Source organism: Marmota monax, unplaced genomic scaffold, assembly GCF_021218885.2.
Source record: "Marmota monax isolate L192 unplaced genomic scaffold, Marmota_monax_Labrador192_F-V1.1 WCK01_AAM20220418_F8-fsc00139, whole genome shotgun sequence".
Classification (NCBI taxonomy): Eukaryota; Metazoa; Chordata; class Mammalia; order Rodentia; family Sciuridae; genus Marmota; species Marmota monax.
This window is the reverse complement of record NW_026695226.1, coordinates 654,142-676,992: the sequence shown is the minus strand read 5'-3', so window position 1 is coordinate 676,992 and position 22,851 is coordinate 654,142. Positions and strand designations below refer to the sequence as shown.

Sequence of the window (22,851 nt, the reverse complement as noted above, 5' to 3'; positions counted from 1 at the left end):
ATTTTGCAGTTCCACTTAACATTTCCAGGATGCAATTTTGATTGTCTGTCTTTGGGAAAAGGTTCTGAGCAGAACAGAATAAAGAATGACCTCTTTTCTTTTTTATCCAAATACAAAGGATGTTTGCTTATGTGTGTGGGTGTGGGAGCAGCATTGCAAGGATGCATTCAGGATGCCAAGGTCTCTGAGTTATACTGCCACTGGAAGGAGATGTCCACTTTTAGGTGCTTCTATCCTCTAGGGGCCTGGAGAAAGCTTAGGAAATAACTGAATGGGTATGTGACCACTGACATCATGAGGCCAGGAAAGAGAGAACACCACTCTCTCTCTCTTTGAACCCAATGCCTGCTTCTTCTCTAAAGCTCATTTAAGATGACCTCCTTGTGTTGCACTGATATTAATGGATAAAGTAAACAAGGATGTTTCATGTTGGGGTTCTCAAAATATTTTCTCCTGGACCACTTCCACTGAAGCAGCTGGGTTATCTGTTACAAACCAGATTTCTGGCCTTTACCCCAGCCACAGGAACTGGTATATCCATGGGTGGGGCCAGAGAATCTCCATTTCAAAGAGGTTTTTTTTTTTTGTTTTTTTTTTTTTTTACACAGATGTTTGGGAACCATTGACCTATGGTTAATGGAGAAGAGTTAAAGTTTCATTTATATTTATTCTGACTTCCATTGTATATAATTAATAGATACAAATTGAATTGTTCTCTTTTGCAAATAGTAATATGTGAAACATTTCTCAAATGGTGCATTTTCTAAGATGTCCTTAACCATATTCTTTCTTCCATGCCTGCTTCTCAGTTTGGTCATACTTACCATTTTTTGGGGGGGGGATTTTTTACCTTAATAACCCAATACAATAATATTTCTGTATTAACCACTTTAGTCACTGTCAAAAGGCTGACCTAGATTACAGAGAATTGTGGTATATTTACCATTTTCCTGTCAGAGAACTAACTGGCAATTAATGTGGCTGTACCTTCAAGTCTGGGAGACTTCTTGGTATCATTATGAAGAACATGCATTTTATTCAGATTGCACATACAGATTCAACCAACTGCAGATCAAAAATATTTGGAAAGAATTGTATCTGTACTGAATATGCACATGCATTTTCCTTTTCATTACTCTCTAAAGAATATTATAACAACTTTTTACACAATATTTTATGAGGTATCATAAGTAATCCAAAGATGATTTAAAGTATATGGGAGGGTGTGAATAGTTAATAGACAAATACTGTACCATTTTGTATAAAGGATTTTGGTATCTTTGGGCAGGTGGTGAGGATAGTATCCTGAAACTAATCCTTCACAGATACCAAGGGATGAATGTACTTTATATTGAATGTTATTGATATTGCTGCTGATTTTGGACTTATTTTCTCCAGAGATGAAAGAAAATACTCCACATATGGATGAGAATAAATTGGTATTGAAGCAGAGTTATCCTCTGTCCTCTCCACATTGAGTAATTTATTCCTGCATAACAAACTTCTCATAGCTTAAATGTCTTAAAACAACCACTCTTTTATTATTACACATGGTTTTGTGGGTCAGGAATTCAGGTAGGGCTTGGCTGGGCACTTCCCCTGCTTTATAAGGCCTTGCCTGGGATCCTTCTACTGTTTCTGCTGAGACTGAGCTGATCTGGAGGATCCATGATGTTTCACTCTTATTCTTTTGCAACTTGGTAGGAAGTTTCTTTATGTTGTCTACCAGAGACATGCTCCATAAAAGAGGAAGTAGAAATTGGTCTGGCCAGTACACTGGTACAATATGACTGGTGCTATATTTATTCATCAAAGCTATGGTAGAAGTTTTCCAGATTTAAGGGGAGAGAGATATATTGACTTTTAAAGAGTCTGGGTTCATTTTTATTATGTCACATTCCCTGAATCCTAACTCAGTCCAGGCCTATACTCTTTTTAGGGAATTATAGCAATTTCACACAACTAATCCTATTTTCTACTTAAAAGCACCAAACACACTAAAGAAAGTTCATGATCCATTAATAGGTACACTCCATAGCATGCAAAAGCACTGCCCTAGATGTTAAGCTTCATGCGGCCAGGGACTCTGTCCTAGTCATTTGGTATACACAGTGCTTAGAAATTTCTGGTATATAATATGTACTCAAGAATTTAATAAAAAAATATAAATTTCATGATAATAGTTCCAACTTATTAAAATGGAAATGATTATAACTGCAAGTCAGGAAATCCAAGGTCAACTCCTGACTCTTAAATCATTGTGTATCCTTGAGGAATAACTTCAAATCTCAATTTTCTTTACCTACAAAATAGAACTTGTGATATCTGGTATTCATGAGGAGAAAATGACTCCATAAATGCAAATCTACCTTGAATAAGAGATATAGAATCACAAATAACAAATGAATGCATTTGTTACTTACTTTGGAATGCATAGGCATATTATATAAAATTTTCATTTTGTTACATAGTACGACTACACTGGTTTGGATTAATTAATTAGGGTAATACTCCTGAAACACTTGAAATATGAATTTAGACCTTTTAAGAGGAAGGAAATTTATTTAAAGTATCATTAAGTAATAAAATAGCCTAAAAATGTTGGGTTGGGCAGATACCAACCTGGAAGCACTAATTGGATCATATCAGGTTAGCATACTGAGAACAGCTTAGGCAGGTCCATTGTAGTCACAGTACATTGTTTTTGTGTAAATGGAAATTTCTAAATTTCTGAAGAGAGACTTGACTGGGTAAAGGGCCCTTGTTGTTCCTTTAGGAATTTGTTCATTCACATATATATTAGAAAATGCTGCCATTTCTGAATTATTGGTCTGGATATATGAGATTCTGAACAAAGTCTGTGGGAGATTTAAGGACTTTGCTGACTTATTCCAGCAACAACCTAGAGATTTGAGATATCAACAGAGACCAGAGGTAACTCATCCTCCACAGGGAACCTCCCTTCACCCTCCCTGTAAAGTCTACCAACAACCTAGCATCATGAGAACTCTCCCAGCTTGCTCTCTGAGAGAGGTTACATGATACTGTAGTCAGATCGCTGGCTTTGAAATCAGAGGTTTTTAACCCTAAAATCAGGTTCAGCCACTTTTAAAATGTGTGAGCCTAACTGGGTTTCTTTACCTCAAAGAGTTATGAACATTAAATAAAATATATAGTACACACACACACACACACACACACACCATATTTAACAAAGTTCCCAACACGTAGAAAATACTCAGTACATGATAGTTCCTGTTAGACTTTGTTATTGTTTATTGCCAGTTCTTTCTTGTCTGGACTAGCTAGTTGTTACAATTGGGCTACAAAGGAAGACATTTTGCTGAAGAAATAAGCATGTTTCTTTATTTTACAGGTCTTACCATATCCTGGGATTCAACCATTGTGAAACCTGGGGATTTAACTGGAAAGACAGTAAGTCCCCACCCATGGCAGCTAAGGAGCTATGGTAGATACAGTGTATCACTGAACACATGTGCTCAGTCTGCCAGTCTTCCCTCTGTTTGCTGGGGGAGGGTTGCTCTGTGAAATTCTGTACTTTGTTGAAGAAATTGGGGCACTGATGTGATTGCTCACCCTGTGATGCTGAGCTATTTTGAAGTATCCTTTCTAATTGACTTGAGGCAAAATGGTGAAGTAGTCATTTGTCTCTGTCACTTCTAATCCTCCCTCCCTCCTCCTGGCTCCACTCCCCTTCTTTCTCCTCCTCTCCCGTCTGTCAGTGCAATTCTCTTACCAAATACCATAAATTAGCTGAAAGTGGTTTAAAAGGCTGTCCCCTTCAGGTACATTTGTGCTTTAGAAAACTCTATAAAAGAATTAAGTCACTGATTCTCGAAGGATAGTGTTTCAGACATCTGCCGGCCAGTAGGAGAGGGATCTTTGGACTGGGGAGATGTCCTGGGGTCCTTCAGTTCACACTGCCTTCTCAGCTGGCTCTCAGCTGAAAAAACATGGTGTCATTGAAATAGAAAAATTTATTCCAGCATTTTCCAAGGTGTCTTCCATGGGAAGTGCATTGGTTTTAGTGTGGTCAAATACTTTTAAGAAACTCTGAATAACATTGTGAATGAAACATTTTCTTGCTGTAGAATTTTCTCAAAGCTTTTAACAGGCTCATGGTAAAGAGAGTACTTTAAACTTTTAAGAGGGTATTTGGGCTGTAGCATTTTTCCATTTTATTTTATTATTTTCCCCTTTCATTTTGCAGGAAGCACCCTCACCATCTGTGTGACATAGGATATACTTTACAAGCACCAAACTTGTCCAACACTCCAGTCCAATGAGTAAACTGAGGCAGGGGCAATACAATATCTTGCATAAGGTATTAAAGTGATCACTGAACAAGATCAGAGGTCAGGTTATTTGGCTCTACAACAGGGTCAAAAACCCTAATCACAATTATAGGTTAAAGGTCCTTCTTCTCTCTTAGTCTGTACATAGTGCTCAAACAGAAAGTTTGACTCTCCTGCTCTCCACCATATATTCAACTCTTAAGAAAGTATCTGACACACAGGTATGGTGATAATTAGTACTTACTAAGATTGAATTGAGAGTGCTCATGGGGGCAGACATAAGTTGCCTGTTCCTGCCAGCCTGGTCTCTACTTTGATGCTCTATGTAAGAAAGAGTCGGTTTTGAGTCCATACTTACACTGAGAATATGTGGTTCCCGTTCCACTGACACTGAACCTGTTGAGGTGCAGTCTGTGTGTGACCACATTCTTCTGGGGTTGGAACAGGATGATGTGCACCTTGGGTGCAAACAAACAGCCCAAGACCACAAAGCCACTCAGGCTAACGGAGATGCACATGGTTGTCGTCTGCACCTACAAGACAAGAAAGAGTTGGCTAGTAAATGTATGCTGCAAATTCAAGCTGGTCACTACCTACAGACAGGACTACAGAGACCAAAGAGAGAAACCAGAATCAGCCATAGTTGTATTCTTATTTTAGTTAAAACTATGTAGTAATTATATTGGATCTTCTGTGTTTGTGATATGGAAACATGGCTGAGGACTTATTTATAAGGAAACTTCCTTTGTGTGGGTTGCTCCTGAATGGTTGCCAAGTCTTAACATGGATTTTCTTATATTTTTTATCTATAAAGATATTTATGCAGAACCATTGAAGTAAAAATCTTCAATAGTAAAACATAAATATTCTATGATGAAGTGGCCAGCTTTCCCACAGTTTCTGTCAATGAACTTGGATTACTTAAATTTCACTACATTATGAATCAATTTGGACTTTAATATTTTCCCATCCTCCTTTCCTGCTGGGAGTTCCGCCTATCAACCATATTGGGAGAAGCTGTCAACTTCTTTGTGTGCTAGTATTTCTTTTATATATTTTGTTGGCATCTTTCTGAATTTTGGTACTTCAGGTATTCACCATAAATCTTTGTGTTCTCTAGGCTTCTATACTCCATCCTTTACAGAATGTTTAATTCTCTTCCTCTTTGCTTCCTCTGGAAGTATACCTTGGAGTGGGACCTAGCATCTCTTATTCTTTTGCTCTCTTCTCTGATTTTATCATTTCTCTTGGTTTCTATTCCCATAGATCTACTGAAAAATTATGCATTGTACCCCACTTATTTTATCACCTTCAGTATTGAAAAGTGATCAATTAATGACTTCTTCTGCTAGTTTTGTGAATATTTACCACATATACTCAGAGGTTCCTTGTTATTCTAGTATAATTTTGGATTTACTTTTTTTCCTCCTAAGGCAAATGTTATTATCAAATAGCATAATTTTTTGTGTTCTAAAGTCTATGATCTTCATTTCTAATCAAGAAAAGCTGAACTGAAGACTGGGCAATTAATTGGAGAAGGCACATACATTTAGGAGGCTTCATTCTGGTATTTATTTATTTTTTGGGGGGAGATATTGGGGGTTGAACTAATGAGCCACATCCCCAGCCCAATCTTGTATTTTATTTAGAGATAGGGTCTTACAGAGTTGTTTAGTGCCTCTCTTTTGCTGAGGCTAGCTTTGAACACATGATCCTCCTACCTCAGCCTCCTGAGCCACTGGGATTACAGGTGTGCGCCACCATGCCCAGCCTGGTTTTTATTTAAATAAAAAGAAATAAAAAGACTTGGGTTATGTTTTTGGTATGTATGTGTGCAAGTATAGGTGTGTGCGTGCATTCATTTGTGTGTATATTGGGAGTGATGATGCTGGGGCTCTAGCCCAGGGCCTTGAACATGCAAGGCAAGTACTCTATCACTGAGCTACACCCCAGCTTATAGTATATTTCTTCAGACCCTAGTTTCATTTTAAATGCTGAAGCATAATTCATCTATGTCATTGTCTTCCTTAATTATCCCAGTGCCCTCTAATTTTGGGTCCCCACATTTAGGGTCTTTTCCCTTTTGCCTGCTTCTCAGAAAGGAGGCTATTATTCAATTCTATGATATAAAACCTTGATAAATTTGTTATAATTTGTTTCATTTTACATATATGTGTAATAAGGATTTTAGAATTATACTTCTTTTACCTCAATTTTGACTGTGAAGCTAATATAAGATACAGCACATGTCATGGTGGGGGAGAAAAAATCCAAATATGCAAATTTTGAAGGTGAACTTTTTTAAAGATGTTTCTATAACCATTCAAAGTTCTCACACTTTAAGATATTATAAGGAGCTGGGGGTTGAGGGTACATAGCTCAGTGGTAGAATGCTTGCCTAGCATCCATGAGGCCCTCGGTCTATTCCTAGCACCTGTCCTACAACAAAAGACATTATAAAAAGGAGAGGAGAGGCCTTTAGGAGAAGATCTTGGGAAAAACTGCACTATGAATTCTATGCCCACACTTAAAGCTGAGTGAGGGGTGGCCATTCCAGGAAGAATCTGGTGTCTCTACAGGAGGAGATGCCCTGGATTGGTGCTGAATTTCTGCTTTGGAAATCCAGACGGTGAAAAAATGCTAATCACCTTAGTCAAATTGCAGAGAGACTTGCTACTGTACTGCGATATTGAATTACTGTAAGAATTTATTAAAAGAAAAGATATGTAGGAGGAACACATGGACAAAATGGGCAACACAAGAGCCATCCTTGGTAGTCCTGGGCCAAATGTGGAGGAGCCTAGAAACTTTCACAGAAAAAGGCTAACGGTATACAGCTAGATGCCTTGGGATTGAGGAAGGAGACATAAGAGACTTCTCAGACTAGAGAATTACAAGTCAACTCACTCAATGACCTTCAGGAGAAAAAGGCTAGAAGGGAAACTTGGAAAATCATGAGAAAATACCCTAAATTTATCTTCCAGCCATCCTAAGTATGTATCTTTAACCACTTGTGGATTTTGAGATGATAAAGCCATCAGCTATGTAAGAATTGTCCTACTTGTTCCTTCTTTAATCAGGGTCAAGAGGGAAACAGCAATTGGTGAATTGGGAAATACAAAAATGGAGAAGTCAACCAATGAAGGCTATTACCTCAATGCAGACCAGACCTCAGGAGGAAATGCAAATTTATGTTAAGATATAATTTCAGTAATTGCATAGGCCTAGATATTTTAATTTATTAATAGAGATGATTTCCAGTAGAAAATGATTATAGGAACTTGTATTACCTAAGAGCCTACAAATTCATAGATCTACCAAGGTAGTGTTTTCATTCACTGTTCTCTCCCTAGCATCAGAGCGGTACCTAATATATCTATGAATTTCCATTCAGGGGATGGGCATGATTATCCTCACTAAATACTAAAGGGATGAGGTGAGGCAGAACCAAAGGTGTGTTTTGATCATAGTTTGTGTGCCATATTTACTCAATATGACTGTTGTAAATTTGAAGTCTTTATTTATTTATTTTACAAAGCCCAAGTATCAGCCTCATAGTTTCAGTTGTCCAGTTCCTTCAGTAAATTACATTATTTACAGTCTGTATTTATCCACAATTCTATGTCCTGACTCTTTGTACACTGGAAGTCCAAACTACTCTATTTTTATGGCCCTTAACTCCCAGCAACATTGGTTCATCTGGTCTCTTTTTGCTCCCTAGTCACATCATCTTCTCTCACTGGCTGTTCCTTGTTTTAGTTATTTCTTTTAAGTATTGGAGTGTCACAGACCTCAGTTTTGGATTCTCTTCTTTATCTCATTATATTCCATGACTTAAATACTTGCTAGAGTAATTATATCCAAATATTTATTACTAGCTTATTACTAGTTCAGGCTGATCCTCTGTTCTTCATGTTCTTTTGGATATATAATAAGCTTATACGATTAATATGGAAGCAAAATTTGATTCCCTTCCTCAAATGTCCCTATTTGAGTAAATGACACAAAATGCCACCTGACTGTACAAGTCAAAACCTGGAATCATCTTTGATTTTTGCCATTGCCCTGACATCCACAAATCCAATCCAACAGCAAGTTCTGTTAGTTCTGTTGGGAGGTAATTCTCTGTTGGTGACTCATGTTTCCATATATCTTGCAAACAGAGGCTTTGACTATGTTCTGAACATTCTTTGCAAGGATACTTGTATAGAAAGAGCATTTGAAGATGGAGATAGTGCCCACCTCTATTGCCAAGGGCCATCATATGACTGTGTAAGCATTAGAGTTCAGGACCACTGCAAAGGCTGACACTGGTTATTGTTATATAAAAATTTTCAAGCTAACTTTTCACCTTATAAGTAGAGTAAAATCCTAGGCAGCCTTTGATAATTTTTGCAATGAGCATGGAATGCCAATAGATGGCTTTGTAAAAAAGAAAGTATGAGGGGTTCAAGGGCTGATTAATAGGATTTTAGGGAAGTCCATGAGAATCAGTAGCAAACATGTTGATACAACTGTATGGTCAGCCAGGGATAAATAATGTTCCATTTTTCTGCCTACTAATGAAGATTTGAGGATGGGGTTAAAGGCAGAGTAATAAGATGTAAGTTCAAAGATAGCTGCTGGAACAGCACCCTGTCACCAATTCCCCTCTGGGAGGAAGTGTGGAGTGAATTCTTCCTCAGTAGAATTCAGAAAATTTCTCCTGAGTGGGCACAAAGTTTCACTCCCTTTCATATTAAAGTTGCAGAGGTATGCACCTATGCTGAGCCTGGAAAGAAATATCTTCAGAGAAGACAGAAACCCAGTGAATCGTTTGCACTTTGGCTGGTTTCCTGGGGAAGCTGAGAGGACAGGGAACATAAAACATATTGAGGAAGAATGGGCACACTGAGCCCTCTCAGGGTGCATCCTCTCCTGTAACTTCACAGGGCAAGCTTAGATTCATTCCAAGATATAGTTGAAGGTCTCAGAGCTTTTTCAGTGCAACCTGGTTATAGAAAAGGAGCTTCATTTCTTATGGTGAGACTTTCCAAAGGCAAGAAAACTCTGGGGGGGGGGTCATAGGTGAGATAGCAATTAGTATTGGGGCACTTACATATCTGGATTGGGTTTACAGTAGTGGCAAAGATGCTGTATTGAAGAATGAGAAACAGATGCAAAGAAATCTAGATAAATTCTTGCTATCAACTGGCGCTCTGAAAAACTTCCTTAACCTTTATATTAAAAACAGGCAAGACTCTAAGAGCTATTATTATGATAAAATAGCAAATGCCCTGGATTAAAGTGGATATCTTTAAACATTCAGTTATTGCTGTGTGGACCAAGGTCAGTTTAGTTGAAGATCACAAGCTATGAGTCCTAGGCAGAAAGCTATAGATCCTGGCTTCTGAGTCAATGTATGCCGAAGTTGAAATGAATAGTGACAGTAATAATGATCTTATCATCCAGTTTAGGCTTTTGGTTCCACAAAAACATTTGAATCTTGGTTAGAGGAGCCACAAGTAGCTGTTCAGTGCTGAAAACTGAAGCAAATGTGTCTTGCTTACTGTCTTGGAGCTGTCCTCTTCCCTCACCTACTCCACCCTCACTATCCACCCTGATTTTAGCTGCTTTAGGAGAAAGATGCTTAAAGGTTAGGACTAAGGTTTCTCCATTAGGAAGGATGGTTGAATTCTGTGTACACAAGACCAAGTCGACTGGCAAACTTGAGGTGGGAGGAATTCAAGTTTTTATTCTGCATTTGGTATGGACACCCGGATCATTCCCCTACTAGACCTGTCATAGGGAAGGCAGGGCTGGGACAATAGGAAGGTATGTGAGGCACTTGTTTAAGATGCAAATTTGCTGGGACACAAAAACTTAAAAAAAAAACCCACATTATTTTAATGTAGTTTTTAAAAATTAATGGTAAAATCCACGATGAACACAATATGAATACTTTAAATAAGAATTGGATCAGTAATAGTGCCACACCATGATATATTCAATCCTAATGCAAAAAGAAAAATAAAGTAATTCTGACCTTATCTTGATTACTGAGTATGCAGGTGTCCCCTAGTTCACTTTACATTGCTTTGTGGAAATTGGGACTAAGGGAATCCACACAAATACTGACACTATCACTATTGCTGTGGTTTTAAAAATATCTTTGTCTATGAATCAGAAATCTTAAGTCTTCTTCCAGCCTTCCTGTAACTATGTGGCAGTCTAACCCTATGGGATTGCACATAGAAAAAGAACTGTTCATATAGTAGGGTATAGTGGTGCACACCTGTAATCCCAGTGACTCAGGAAGGTAAGGCAGGAGGATCACAAGTTTGAGGTCAGCCTTGGCAACTTAGCAAGACCGTGTCTAAAAAAAAAAAAGAAAAGAAAAGAAAAAAGAACAAGAAAAAGAAAAGAGCTGTGGATGTAGCTCGGGGGAAAGCACCCTTGTGTTCAATCCCCAGTACCCCAAACCAAAACCAAATCCAAAAACTGAAAGCCATTTCATAGTTTTTAAGGGGTTCTAGCTCCAGTTTCAGTCATTCCCTTGTTAACATCATGCCCTAGCTGCTAAAGGCTCTTTCCTACCAAAGCAGGCTAACCAGTCTCCCTATTCCTGCCTTTTGTTTTCCTTTCTGTCATACAAACAGTCTTTATAGCCCCTTGATGTTTTTTTTTTTTTCCCTAAAATGTAATCTCAGAGTCACCTTGGCTTGAAACATTTTAAATGGTTTCCTTTTCCATATAAAGTAAAATTTAAATCTTTTTCTACGGCCTGTGAAGTCCTACATGATCTAGCTCCCGTGCCTACCTCTCATATCAAATCATTCTTCCAGTTGCTCATAAAACTGTGGCTGTGAGTCCCTTTCTTTTCTAAGACATTTTGCAATAGTGTGTTTGTACTTGCTGTTTCTTCTGCTTAGCACATAGAATTCCAACTGTGGCATGAGTTAGCCTCCATTTTCACTCATTTATTATTAACTTCCATTTCTATCCTTCTCTACTCCCCACCAGACTGTAAGTAACAAAAGAGGAGGGACTTTTCTATGCTGATAGCTCCATCACCAAGGTTTACAAGTGTTCAAATATTCCACTAAAGAAGTATTATGAAATGGGCAAAAGCAAAGTAGGGGTGACAGACATTTTAATTTTTTTTTGGAAAGAATTTGAGACTTGATACACTTTTAAAAATCGTTAAAATAGGGCTGGGGATATAGCTCAGTTGGTAGAATGCTTGCCTTGCATGCACAAGGTCCTGAGTTCAATCCCCTGCACCAAAAAAGAAAAAAAAGTCTTCAAAATACTCAAGTGAGTAAATTGGAATTTTACTATAAGTTACTTGAACCTTGTTACAATTCTAGAGTGACTTCCAAGGTCTCTGCCTACTATAGGTAAAGTGCTTTACCTGCCCAAACCCAATACTGAAAGTATGGCTCTTTGTCTAGCAGGACTGCATTCCCAGAGCTTGTTAGAAATCCAGAATTGTGGAACCCTTTCCTTCTTACTATATTAGAATCTTTATTTTTACAATATCCTCCACATGATTTGTACTCACATTAATGTTTGAGACACACTGTGGTAACTCCTTTTTCAAGACAAAATTTTTTAAAATCCCATTGCTCACCACTGCATGAGTTGGCCTGCATTTTCATTCATTCATTATTTACTTTTCATTTCTATTTCCCACTAGACAGTAAATTACCAAAAAAGGAGGGACTTACCTACATGAAGAGCTGTATCTCCAAGGTCTATAAGAGTGCAAATACTTTTGGAAAGTGTGAATGAACAAAATACTCAGTAATTACTCTTAGTGATTCCTTTATGGATCATTTTCCCACATAAACATAGCCTAGGTTTTATTTATGCAATTTAAAGAATGTACTGGATTCCCAGTGACTCAGTGTTTGATTCTTAACCTGAAAAGTTTTGGTTGTAATATAGCAGGAGATGACTTGGGAAATTTTTCAAAGAGCCTTTGAATTTTTGCCTTTTTACTGAATTCTTACTTGCTCTGTCTTGGATGCCTGCACTAGTTCTAGATTCTTCTTCAAATCGGTCCTTCACGTTTAAGATAGATAAGTTTGTGGTACAGTATCAAGGGCATGGATTTGGATCAGAAAAAACTCGTCCTATTATTTCTTAACTGTGCCACCTGGGAAGTTAATTATCCTCTGAGTTTGTTTACTCATTTCTCTGATGGATAATAAAATTTGCTTTCCAGGGTGTTAATGAGGATAAGTGAGCTCATGTATGCAAAGCACCCAACAGAGTAAGTTGATCAGGAAGGAAGGAATTGTGAATACTTGCTCTCTTACCTTTCATCATGTCTCTTTTTGTCTAAGTATCAACCAACCAAAAGAAAGCAAGAAAAATTTTTAAGAACTCAAGATTCAAAGCCCTTAATCATTATCTAAATGAAATTCCCTGCTGGTATAATCTGGCCAAATTGACAATTCCCATTCAGTTTTCACTAGACCCACCCTCCCCGCAACTCATTTTCCAATGAGTAGGACAAATATAACTGCCTTCTGGTTTGATTTATTCCTGTCATGTCTCAGCCTTCCTTAACTGTACCTGTCCACCAAGGTATGGGGTAAAATCCTACATATTCAAGAAGTATCCCTGGAGAGACTAAGCTCTTAATGATCTGTTTTTTGAAATCCAGAGATATTGAGTTTGTATCACCAGTTTAATTATAAACTATTCTATGTTAATCCCAAATTATTTCATGCTTGGTCTCTTCAGCATATATGAAATGTATATTCCTGAAGATCTATAGGCATGATGAGTGTGTAAAGACCAAAGATGGGATAGGTCATTAAAATACATTAACGGTAGTCTTTTAATCCTCAAACTCTGAAAGTTCAAACTCTCCTGTGGTTCATATATTCTTTCCTTTGATTTTGCTGATCCAGTACAAATGTTACCTCTTAAAGATTTTCAAATTTTTTATGGTTAGTCTTAAAATGCTTGGCCATTACTCCAATGATGAACTTAGGGTCTCAATTTTTATCATTCATTCATTAGTGCACTCCACAGGTTTGATTCACATAGTTGTGAATAATTTAAATAAACTATATAGGTTAAGTTTTGCCAACTTCTTGATCCAATGCTTTGAATAGATTTTTCTTCCTTTGTCATTTTCTTTTGATTTTTCTTTTTTAAAAAATATTTTAATTGACAAAAATTGTATATGTATATCACATACAATATGATGTGTTCAAGTATGCATATACTGAAGAAGGGTTAAATCATGTTAATTGATATGCACTGTCTCACATACTTATCATTGTGTGTGTGTGTGTGTGTGTGTGTGTGTGTGTGTGTTGAGAACACCTAAAATCTCAGTCTCTTAGTGATTTACTAAGGATGTTATTAACTGTAGCCACCATAATATTTTGAATTTTTTCCTTCCTATCTGAAATTTTATATCTGCTTTGTCTTCTTTTGGGATGCAATTTTCTAGGTTTTGGCAATGTAAGAATTGCTGGCAAACAGAAGATTTGGGGGTTATTATACCTATGGGGCATTTCATTTTGTGAACTCATGGTATAACTAGGAAACTAGTATGCTTCTGGAAAATTTTAATCTCTGAGGACTTAAAAAATATAGTGAATAAAAACTAGTTGCCCAAGGAGAAAAAATTCTTATACTTACCCAATGTAAGATACTAAAGTCAGAATTTTCAATGTTAAAAATAACTAATGAATGGTTTAAACAGTTTGAGAAATTATGATGGAATGATGAATTTACTTTTAGAAGAGGTAGTAATTATATGGGAGTCCAGAAATTTAAACTGTATGACTTACTTAGGTAACTTGTATATGCACAGTAAAATATTTGAGTATTTCATGGATTCTTGGTCTCTATATATACACACATAACATATTTGTATGTGAAACTAAAGTTTTAGAAAAGGCATAGCAAATTAACATTACATATTAATCTGTTTTAGAGAAGTAATAAAGCATAATAAAATGTTTCAATCTTTAAACTGGTTCTGTATTAATGTCACAAGTGTGTTTTTAATTTGTAGCTAAGTTCTTTTCTGTCTAATTGAAGGATTCTCATTAAGTTCTTAGTGATTATGTCTTATTTTCTTATAAATTGCTTTTAAAATTTAATTAAAAAAATTCATGTGTATGTATTACATTTCCTTTACTATTAAATTATGAATTGCTTGAATGATAGCATTTACATTTATTTTCTCCACTGTGCCTAGCACAGTGCTCTGAACAAGACACATTCTAATGAAATACTTTAAAAACATACTTGATTAAGTGTTACATATAATCTCAAGGTTCATCTTGGCATTTGCATTTATTCAATTTACTCCTGAGATGAAATAAAAAACGTTCTATTTTCACTTCTACACTCTGCAACATTGAAAAGGTAAAACAACAAAGGAATGAAGAAACTAGTTAAAACAAAGAAAAGAAAAAAAGCAATCAATAACTTACTCTATAGTCACTCGATGTCACATAAAATATAGGGAGGAAGGCCAACCAGATGATGCAGGTGGTGTACATGGTAAAACCTATGAACTTGGCTTCATTGAAGTTTTCCGGGCACTTCCTTGTTTTGAAGGCATACACAGTGCATAGAATCACCAGGATCACATCATAGGTAAGAGAGATCAGCATGCTGGAATCTCTGACATTGCATTTTAAGATGACTGTTTCCCGCTTCTCTGGAAGAGTATACCTCCTGGTGCCTGGAGCCTCCAGGATGAGCCACACAGACACTACTATAATTTGCACCAGTATCAGACCCAGGCAGATGAAAACCTGTGAACTGGGGCTGATGAATTTGGGCCTCTGAGCGCCATTCTTGACCCCATCGAAGACACGGGCGATGCAGTTTGTCTTGGTCAGCAGGGCTGAATAACAGACAGCAAAGGAAGTCCCCAGCCCAAGCCGGCGCAAAGCACAAATGACAGGTGATGGTTTGGCAATGAAGAAGAATGTCATGCAATATGACAGGCTAACCCCAAACAGCAAGATGTAGCAGAGTTCCCGGCCTGATGCTTTGACCAAGGGTGTGTTGTTGTGCTTGATAAACACAGTTACAACCATGCACGTACACATAAACCCCAGGCAGGCAATGGAGACTGGGCCAATGGCCCAGGCATCTTCCCATCTGATGTAGTCCTCAGGAAGATCAAAGCATCCAGATAGGTCTGCAGTGGGCCACTGCCCAGGCCCACAGTCCATACAGGTAAACTCATCAATCAGGTATTCGTAAGGCTCACATGGGATGCAAATCCAGCAGCAGACATCCCCTGGTTGCATGTTCTTCATTTCATTGGGGGCACAGGGGTCGCTGCACTGGGAAGTGGGGATTGAGTTCCGGGACCAGTGGATAGAGTCAACATCTAATGATAAGGTTTCTGCCCAGTGACCAACCTTCAAGTAGGAATACTTTCCACCCACAAACTGGAAATTGAACACGTTGTATCGTCCCATTCCATCTCCATAAGTGTCAAACTTGACGATGCTATCTGCACCTTTATTTGGGTTGAATGGAGCTGTGATAGGTAGAATGAAAGAAAAAAAGGAACACTTGTTTAGGTGTCTTATATGTGATCAGTCAATTGCTTTATGTCACACACTTAGCAAAGTTGCAGTAACAGAACAGAGACTCCAAGGCTGACATAATTCATCAGTTAACATTGAAAATTACACATCAAAAGCTGCTAGAGTACTTATGCATTCATAAATTCACTTAACATTACTGAGTGTCTAGTGGGTGCCAAATGCCAGTGATAAAAATGAGTACAGTGCTGCCTTCAGAGGAGCTTATTGTGTAACAGAGGAACTGGCAAACAGGTCGTCATCCTCTGTGTGGTGTGCAAATATTCTTTTCTTGAAATATTTCTCAATGAGAATAGGATATAATTTCATGTCTCATTATATATTTATGTATAGCTATCCAAATGTTTCTAATCCTTGTGGGGTATGGTGGAGCATGCCTACAATCCCAGTGACTGGGAAGACTGAGGCAGGAGGACCACAAGTTTGAGGCCAGGCTCAGCCACTTAGCCAAGACCTTGTTTCAAAATAAAAATAAAAAAGGACCTATGGCATACTCAATGGTGGAGTGTCCTGGATTCAATCCTCAGTACACCCCCCCCACACACACACACACACAAAATATTTCACATCTTAAATATTTGCATAAAACTATAAAATTAATAGAATTTCAGAATAATTTAGGAAAAATTTTTTCATTATAGATGTATGATATAATTCTTTTTAAAAGTTCAGATGAAACATGGAGAAAGAAATTGACACACACTAGGAATTCTTCAACCCTAATATTTTACTGTTTTAGAGTATATTTGTCCAAAACAGTAAAATGTTATATTTACTGTTTTGGAGTATATTTGTATGTATCTATATATAGCATATTCCCTTCTACATAAACACCTAGATATCTTAAAGTTACCAACAGTATGTAGGATCTAGGTAAATATCTAGGTTAAAGTTTATTCCTTAGTGGGAAGGGTCAGCAGCAATCTGTAAATTGGTCCACTCTCAATGCTGTCCCTTTCCTATATTTCCCTGCAAGTCCTTCAGAGCAGCAGAACACTTCTCTTCTGTTGCAGTTTGTCATGTCTCTCTCGCTGACATGTGTTGCCACCTTGATAACCTTTTTTTGTACTGGGATTTGAACCCAGGGGCACTTAACCACTGAGCTACATCCCCAACCTGCTTTTTTATTTTTTGAGACAGGTCCTTGCTAAGTTGCTGAGGCCAGCCTCAAACATTTAACCCTCCTGCCTCAGCCTCTCAGGTCGCTGGGATTACATGTGTGTGCAGCACATCTGGCCCTGATCACCTTTTTGTTTAAGTTTCTCTAGTACAATTTATTCTTAGTACATCTTAGTTTGCATGTATTAAGTGTCATAGAAATGTTACACTCAAGTAATAGAGCTCTAGAGAAAGACATTGACTCAGAAGGGAAGTTTCATTTAATATGTCAATTTCTGAGTTAGCCTGCTGACTTCCCAACTATGGATGCTAGGTTGTGGTTATTAGTGTGTAAAGCTTCAAGATGTGCCTGAAGCTTTCCATTTGGCTGAGGTCCAGTCTGTGAGTCTGTGATCACTTATTTTTATGCTACCTACTCTGATCCACTGTGTGCTTCCTATTTCACACTGCCTGTCTTTACTCTTTCCTGGGACTTAGAAGAGGAATTGTGCCAGTTTCTGTGGTATTTAGACACACATAGTTAGGACAGGTTTGTCAAGGTGATACTCCCTCGTGAATACATGGAGAAACCGACAGAGTAAGAACAAGATATTTATAAGTTGACTCAGTACATGCTAGAATTTTGCATATGATAAAGGTGGCATCTCAAACAAGTAAAGAAATTTAATACACGATATTAGGCAACTGTTTGGTGAATTGGAAAAAAATTGAATTGGTATCTCCTACCTTATACCCAAATTAGTTCTGAAAGGATCACAGTTTTATATGTGAAAAATAAAACCATTATAAACTTCTAGAAATAAAACAGGCAAATTAACATCAGAGTGGGAGAAATTCTTTTTAACTACTACCAAAAGTGCAGAAACATTACAAAACGTAACCATATAAGTTTAAAAAATCCCAATTAACAACATAACAGAGAGAACAAATTACAACTCATATTGAAGAAAATGGGTAAGTTTCTAATATATAATGGATTATGATAACACAATAGAAAAATTATCAAAGGATATGAAAACATATTTAATAAAAAGGATAATCAAGTCATTCTTAAACATGAGACTATGCTTAACAGTAGTCAAAATATAGAAAATGCAAACTGTCAGAGGCAAAATAATAGTCCTTCAAAGATGCTCATGTTCTTATCTTCCAGAGCCTGAGAATGTTATGCTAGCCAACAATAAAGAATTTAGGTTGCAGATGGAATTAAGGTTGCAAATCAGCTGACTCACAGTAGGTAGATTATTTTGTTTTATCTGGATAAACCCAATGTAATGAATCAGGATCCTTAAATATGAAAAAATAGGCAGAAGTGCCAGTGTCAGAGTGATGAATAGGAGGAGGGCTAGATTGACCTTGCTGGCTTTGAATATAGAAGGGTCTTTGTATATGGGCAGCTGATAGAAATGGAAAGACAGAAAAATGGGATTCTGCACTTGGGCCCTCAAGAAGGAATGCAGCCCTGAGGGAACTTTGCTTTTCAGCCCAGTAACAACCATTCTGGACTTCTAACCTCCAGAAATGTTAAATAGTAAGTGTATGTTTCTTTAACCCACCAAGTTTGTAGCAATTTGTCACAGCAGCTATAGGAAACGAATATGCAGTAGAACTATTTTGCATTTGCAACATGTGTTCTATTAATTAGACTATAGTGAAGCAGGAACTCTTACCCTGCTCTTGGGTGTATAAATTTGTTCACCTATACCTGAGGATATTGACAAGATTTTCAAAATGACAGATGCTTTAGCTTTTGACTCAGTAATTTTAATTTGTGATATGTATTTCATAGATTTGCCTATGTGTGAATGATGTTTTATAATGTTGTTTGTTGATAAACAACTGAGCCATTTGCAACTTTTTTTTCTATTACAAACAGTACTTCAGTAAACATTATTATGATTGCATTCATAATAAATACAGCAGAACATTACCTAGGTATGAAAAGAAATGAGGAAGTGTTCTGTGTTGTGAAGTATGGACATGATAAAAAACCTAAAAGTCACATTGCTACGGGTAACAAAAACAAAACAAAACAAAAAAAAACACAGGTGTTCAGTTTGTTATGTATTAAATAAATAGGGAAAACAATATATTCTTCTTTTCTATGTATAAAGAAATTCTGGAAGCATGCCTAAGATAAGTGGTTACCTACAGGAAAGAGATGGGGGGAGCAGACAGACTTCCTTGTAAGAAAAAAAGATATTTATAAGTAACAGGGTAGTGAAGCAAAGATAGGAGAGAAACTTTAGTGAATGTCCTCTCATACTTTCTGCATCTTAAAGCATTCAGATATTTTATCTACTCAAAAATTAAATAATTAAAAGGAAAACTTAAATGGACAAATATAACCAGGCACTTTAGCAGACTTCTAATCTGAAAGAGAGAGATTGGGAAAAAATATCCAAAGCAAAACAGAGAAGAAACTTGGAGAAAATAGAGAAGATGCAGGGAGGAAAGACAAAGCCTTTAAAACATTAATATATCCAGAGAGAAGAATAAAGAGATTATGTCTCTGAGATAGGTGCAGGATCATCTCAAAGAGGTATAGAGAATAAGAATGAGCTTTTGGAAATGACATAGCAAAAACAGAAATTTCATATAAGGATTGAAAGATTAATATGAGCAAACTCTTGAACTTTGAACAAAATTCTTGGAACAAATTAGAAAATATAATAGGAAAAGGATCACACTGGAATTTCAGCATTGAATCAACAGAAAGAGAACACAGAGGATAGTTCAAGAGTCAAAAGGCACCTGGTGGGCAGTGGACATGGTTTGGGGAAAGGTGAGGCAAAAGACTTTTCTTTCTCTAAAATGTCTTATGTTAGTAAAAATCATGTCCATGTCTTATTTTACAAAAAAAAATAAGGTTAAAATAGAATCATTGAGTAAGGTCAGGCAGAACAGTTTATAAAGTACATAAATCACGAAAATAATACTGCTGCAAATATAACAATTGCTTGAAAATTATAACAATGCTTGAGAAGCATTTGTGATACAATATCATTTTGTGATGAATAAATAAATAGTACTTTGGGTGGAATGTTATTGTTTAATAAATGTTTACCCATCATGAAATTTATTTGGTTGAATTGTAAAATATGTAACAAAATGTGGTCCAGTGTCTAAATCCTTTAGGACACAGCCACATCAATGTTTATAGCAGCACAATTCACAATAGCTAAACTGTGGAGCCAACCTAGATGCCCTTCAGTAGATGAATGGATAAAAAAAATGTGGCATTTATACACAATGGAATATTACTCAGCAATAAAAAAGAATAAGATCATGGCATTTGCAGGGAAATGGATAGCATTAGAGAAGATTATGCTAAGTGAAGTTAGCCAATCCCCCCAAAAACAAATGCCGAATGTCTTTTCTGATATAAGGGGGGTGACTCAAAATGGGGTTGAGACAGAGAGCAAGGGAGGAAGATTACCTCTAGATAGGGAATAGGGGTGAGAGGGAAAGAGAGAAAGGGAATAGCATGGATGCTGAAAGGAGACTCTCATCATTATATAAAATACATGTATTAAGATGTGAATTTGGTGTCAACATACATAATCAGAGATATGATAAATTATGGTATAATGGTATCTTAAGAATTATAATGCAAAAATAAATTTTAAAAAATAAAGTGGAAGAAGTAATCACAAAAAAAAAGAATTGCAATGCAAAAATAAATAAATAATATATATATATATATATATATATATATATATATATATATATATATTACATTAAAATACTTCAAATTAACCCATTACAAATTCTAAGCAAAATTCATTGCCAAAAGAAGTGCCCCGATTCTTAGTTTGGAATACAGGGTTGCAAGTATCTACACTAGAATGGAAAAGGTGAACCATATCTGTCAAATACTCTACAAGTGAGAATAGTTCTGTTCTTGAACGGTGATCACAAACACACACTGGCTTTGGGTGCTCTTGGCAAACTCTTGGGTGTCTCTGGAGTGACTTCAAGTGGCAGAGCAGAGGCCCTGCTGTACTGATCCCATTGCCTTCCTGATGTATTTAGAGTTGCCTCCCTGTTAAATGACTCACTAGGAAAATGGCTAAGGTCAGTGAACTGGAACCATGATTCTCCAGCAATCAGTCATACAGCTTTTTTGTGTGTGTGAGAAAACTCTGGGGAGTTTGCTATTTCTCAACTTGGGTCTCACCAAGAGAACAAGCATTATTCAGAATGGAAAAACAAATCACTTCACCTTTCATTGGTATTACAGTAGCATGAAAGAGCCCACACTAAAAGGGGGAAGAAAGAACAATCAGAAAATGGTAGATTTTCTTTAAAAAAAGAATTTACAAATTCTCCAAAATCAGATTCCAAGTCCCTTATCACTCTAATGCCTCAAAATGAGGACCTCATTTTCAGAAGGTATCTGTTTTGGCCTCGGGTCAAGGGAAAGATTTCTCAGTGTAGCTCATTATCCAATTAGTTCCAATCTCAGCATTGAATGAATTTATTTTAAACTTTTAATACCAAGATGACCAGCCCTCCTAGGACCCATTTGGTAGAGATGAGTCAAAACTATTTCTTAGAAATATCATAGGTCAATGGCAGGAAAAACTTAAATTGGTTCTTTATATTTTTTTTTTCTCAGATAAAGTCCAATTAAGGTAAGACAATAATGTGGCTCATAAGAGGCCTTCAGCAATGGGACCATTGCCTCCACTGCCAGGGGTCACACTCGTAAGTACTAATGAAGACTGCAAAATCTACTAGCAGCAACATGGCTCCAGTTGGACAACTGGGGCCTCACTAAAGTGTGAACTAATCTGAAGAAATGTAATAAACATGTAGGTGAAAAGACAGAAGATGGCATCTCCCTTGAAAGACTACATTAGAGGTTGAGAGGTATGAAACCAAAATCCTTTGTTTTACAAACATTATGCAGCAAGAAAATAGGAAATAAGAGTGAATCCCTGGCTGGCAGTAATTTCCATACTAATTAGGAACAAAATGGCTGAAGCATTTCTCAGTTATTGACCAAGTACAGCATTTGGGACAGAACATCACTTAGAAGCCTTAGGTGCTTGAAAAGAATCTAATATGCACAGGTAAGGTGAGTTTTTGAGAAAAGATACAAAAAAGTGCATTGTATTTTTTTTTTAAAGTGCTATGACTTTTGAAAAGAGCTCTCTTCCATTCCCTTAAAGAGTTAACCTGGGGCTAATACACTACTAGTGATTAGTACATTAGGGCTGTCATAACAAAGTACCATAAACTGGGTGACTTAAAACGACGGAGATTTGTTGTCTCACAGTTCTGTATCAAATCACAGTGTTGGCCAGGTTGTGTCCTCTGAGAGTGTGTGTGGGAATCTGTTCCATGTTTATCAGAAGATAAACATGGAATAATTAACCACCTTCATCATAAGGTGGTTGTCAGCAATCTTTTGTGTCCCTTGGCTGACAGATGCATCACTACAATTTTCCACCTTTAGGAGGTGAGCTCCCTGTCTGTGTGTCCAATTTTCCCCATTTTATAAGGACACTAGTGATACTGGATTAGGGCCCACATGAATGAACTCTTTAATTTGGTTATTTCTGTGAAGAATCTATTCCCAGTAAAGTCACATTCTGAGTTGTCAGGGCTATTGCTTCACAAACACAATGTCTTTATGGAAAGGATATAATTACTCCCATACCAATCATGTACTACTCTTGCCTGATGTCGAAGTTTTATACTAATGTATCCATAAAGTAGGTCTTATTTTGTATCTAACATCTTTTGTTCAAAATGAAGTGTTGTGAGATTTATTCATGTAGTGATGAGAAGCTCTAGTTGGTTAATTTTTAATGATGCATAGCATT

At 36.9% G+C, this 22,851-nt stretch overlaps 1 protein-coding gene across 4 annotated transcripts in view; it reads right to left on the bottom strand.

The window, feature by feature from the left end:
• Positions 1-22,851, bottom strand: part of Grm3 (glutamate metabotropic receptor 3) — a 212,673-nt gene that overhangs the window by 9,543 nt on the left and 180,279 nt on the right. For all 4 annotated transcript variants that reach the window (XM_058576087.1, XM_058576088.1, XM_058576089.1 and 1 more), the window contains 2 exons: positions 14,765-15,831; positions 4,675-4,849 (listed from right to left, as the gene is read on the bottom strand). In XM_058576087.1, the coding sequence (XP_058432070.1) occupies positions 4,675-4,849; positions 14,765-15,831 (1,242 nt within the window). The remainder of the gene's footprint in view (positions 1-4,674; positions 4,850-14,764; positions 15,832-22,851) is intronic.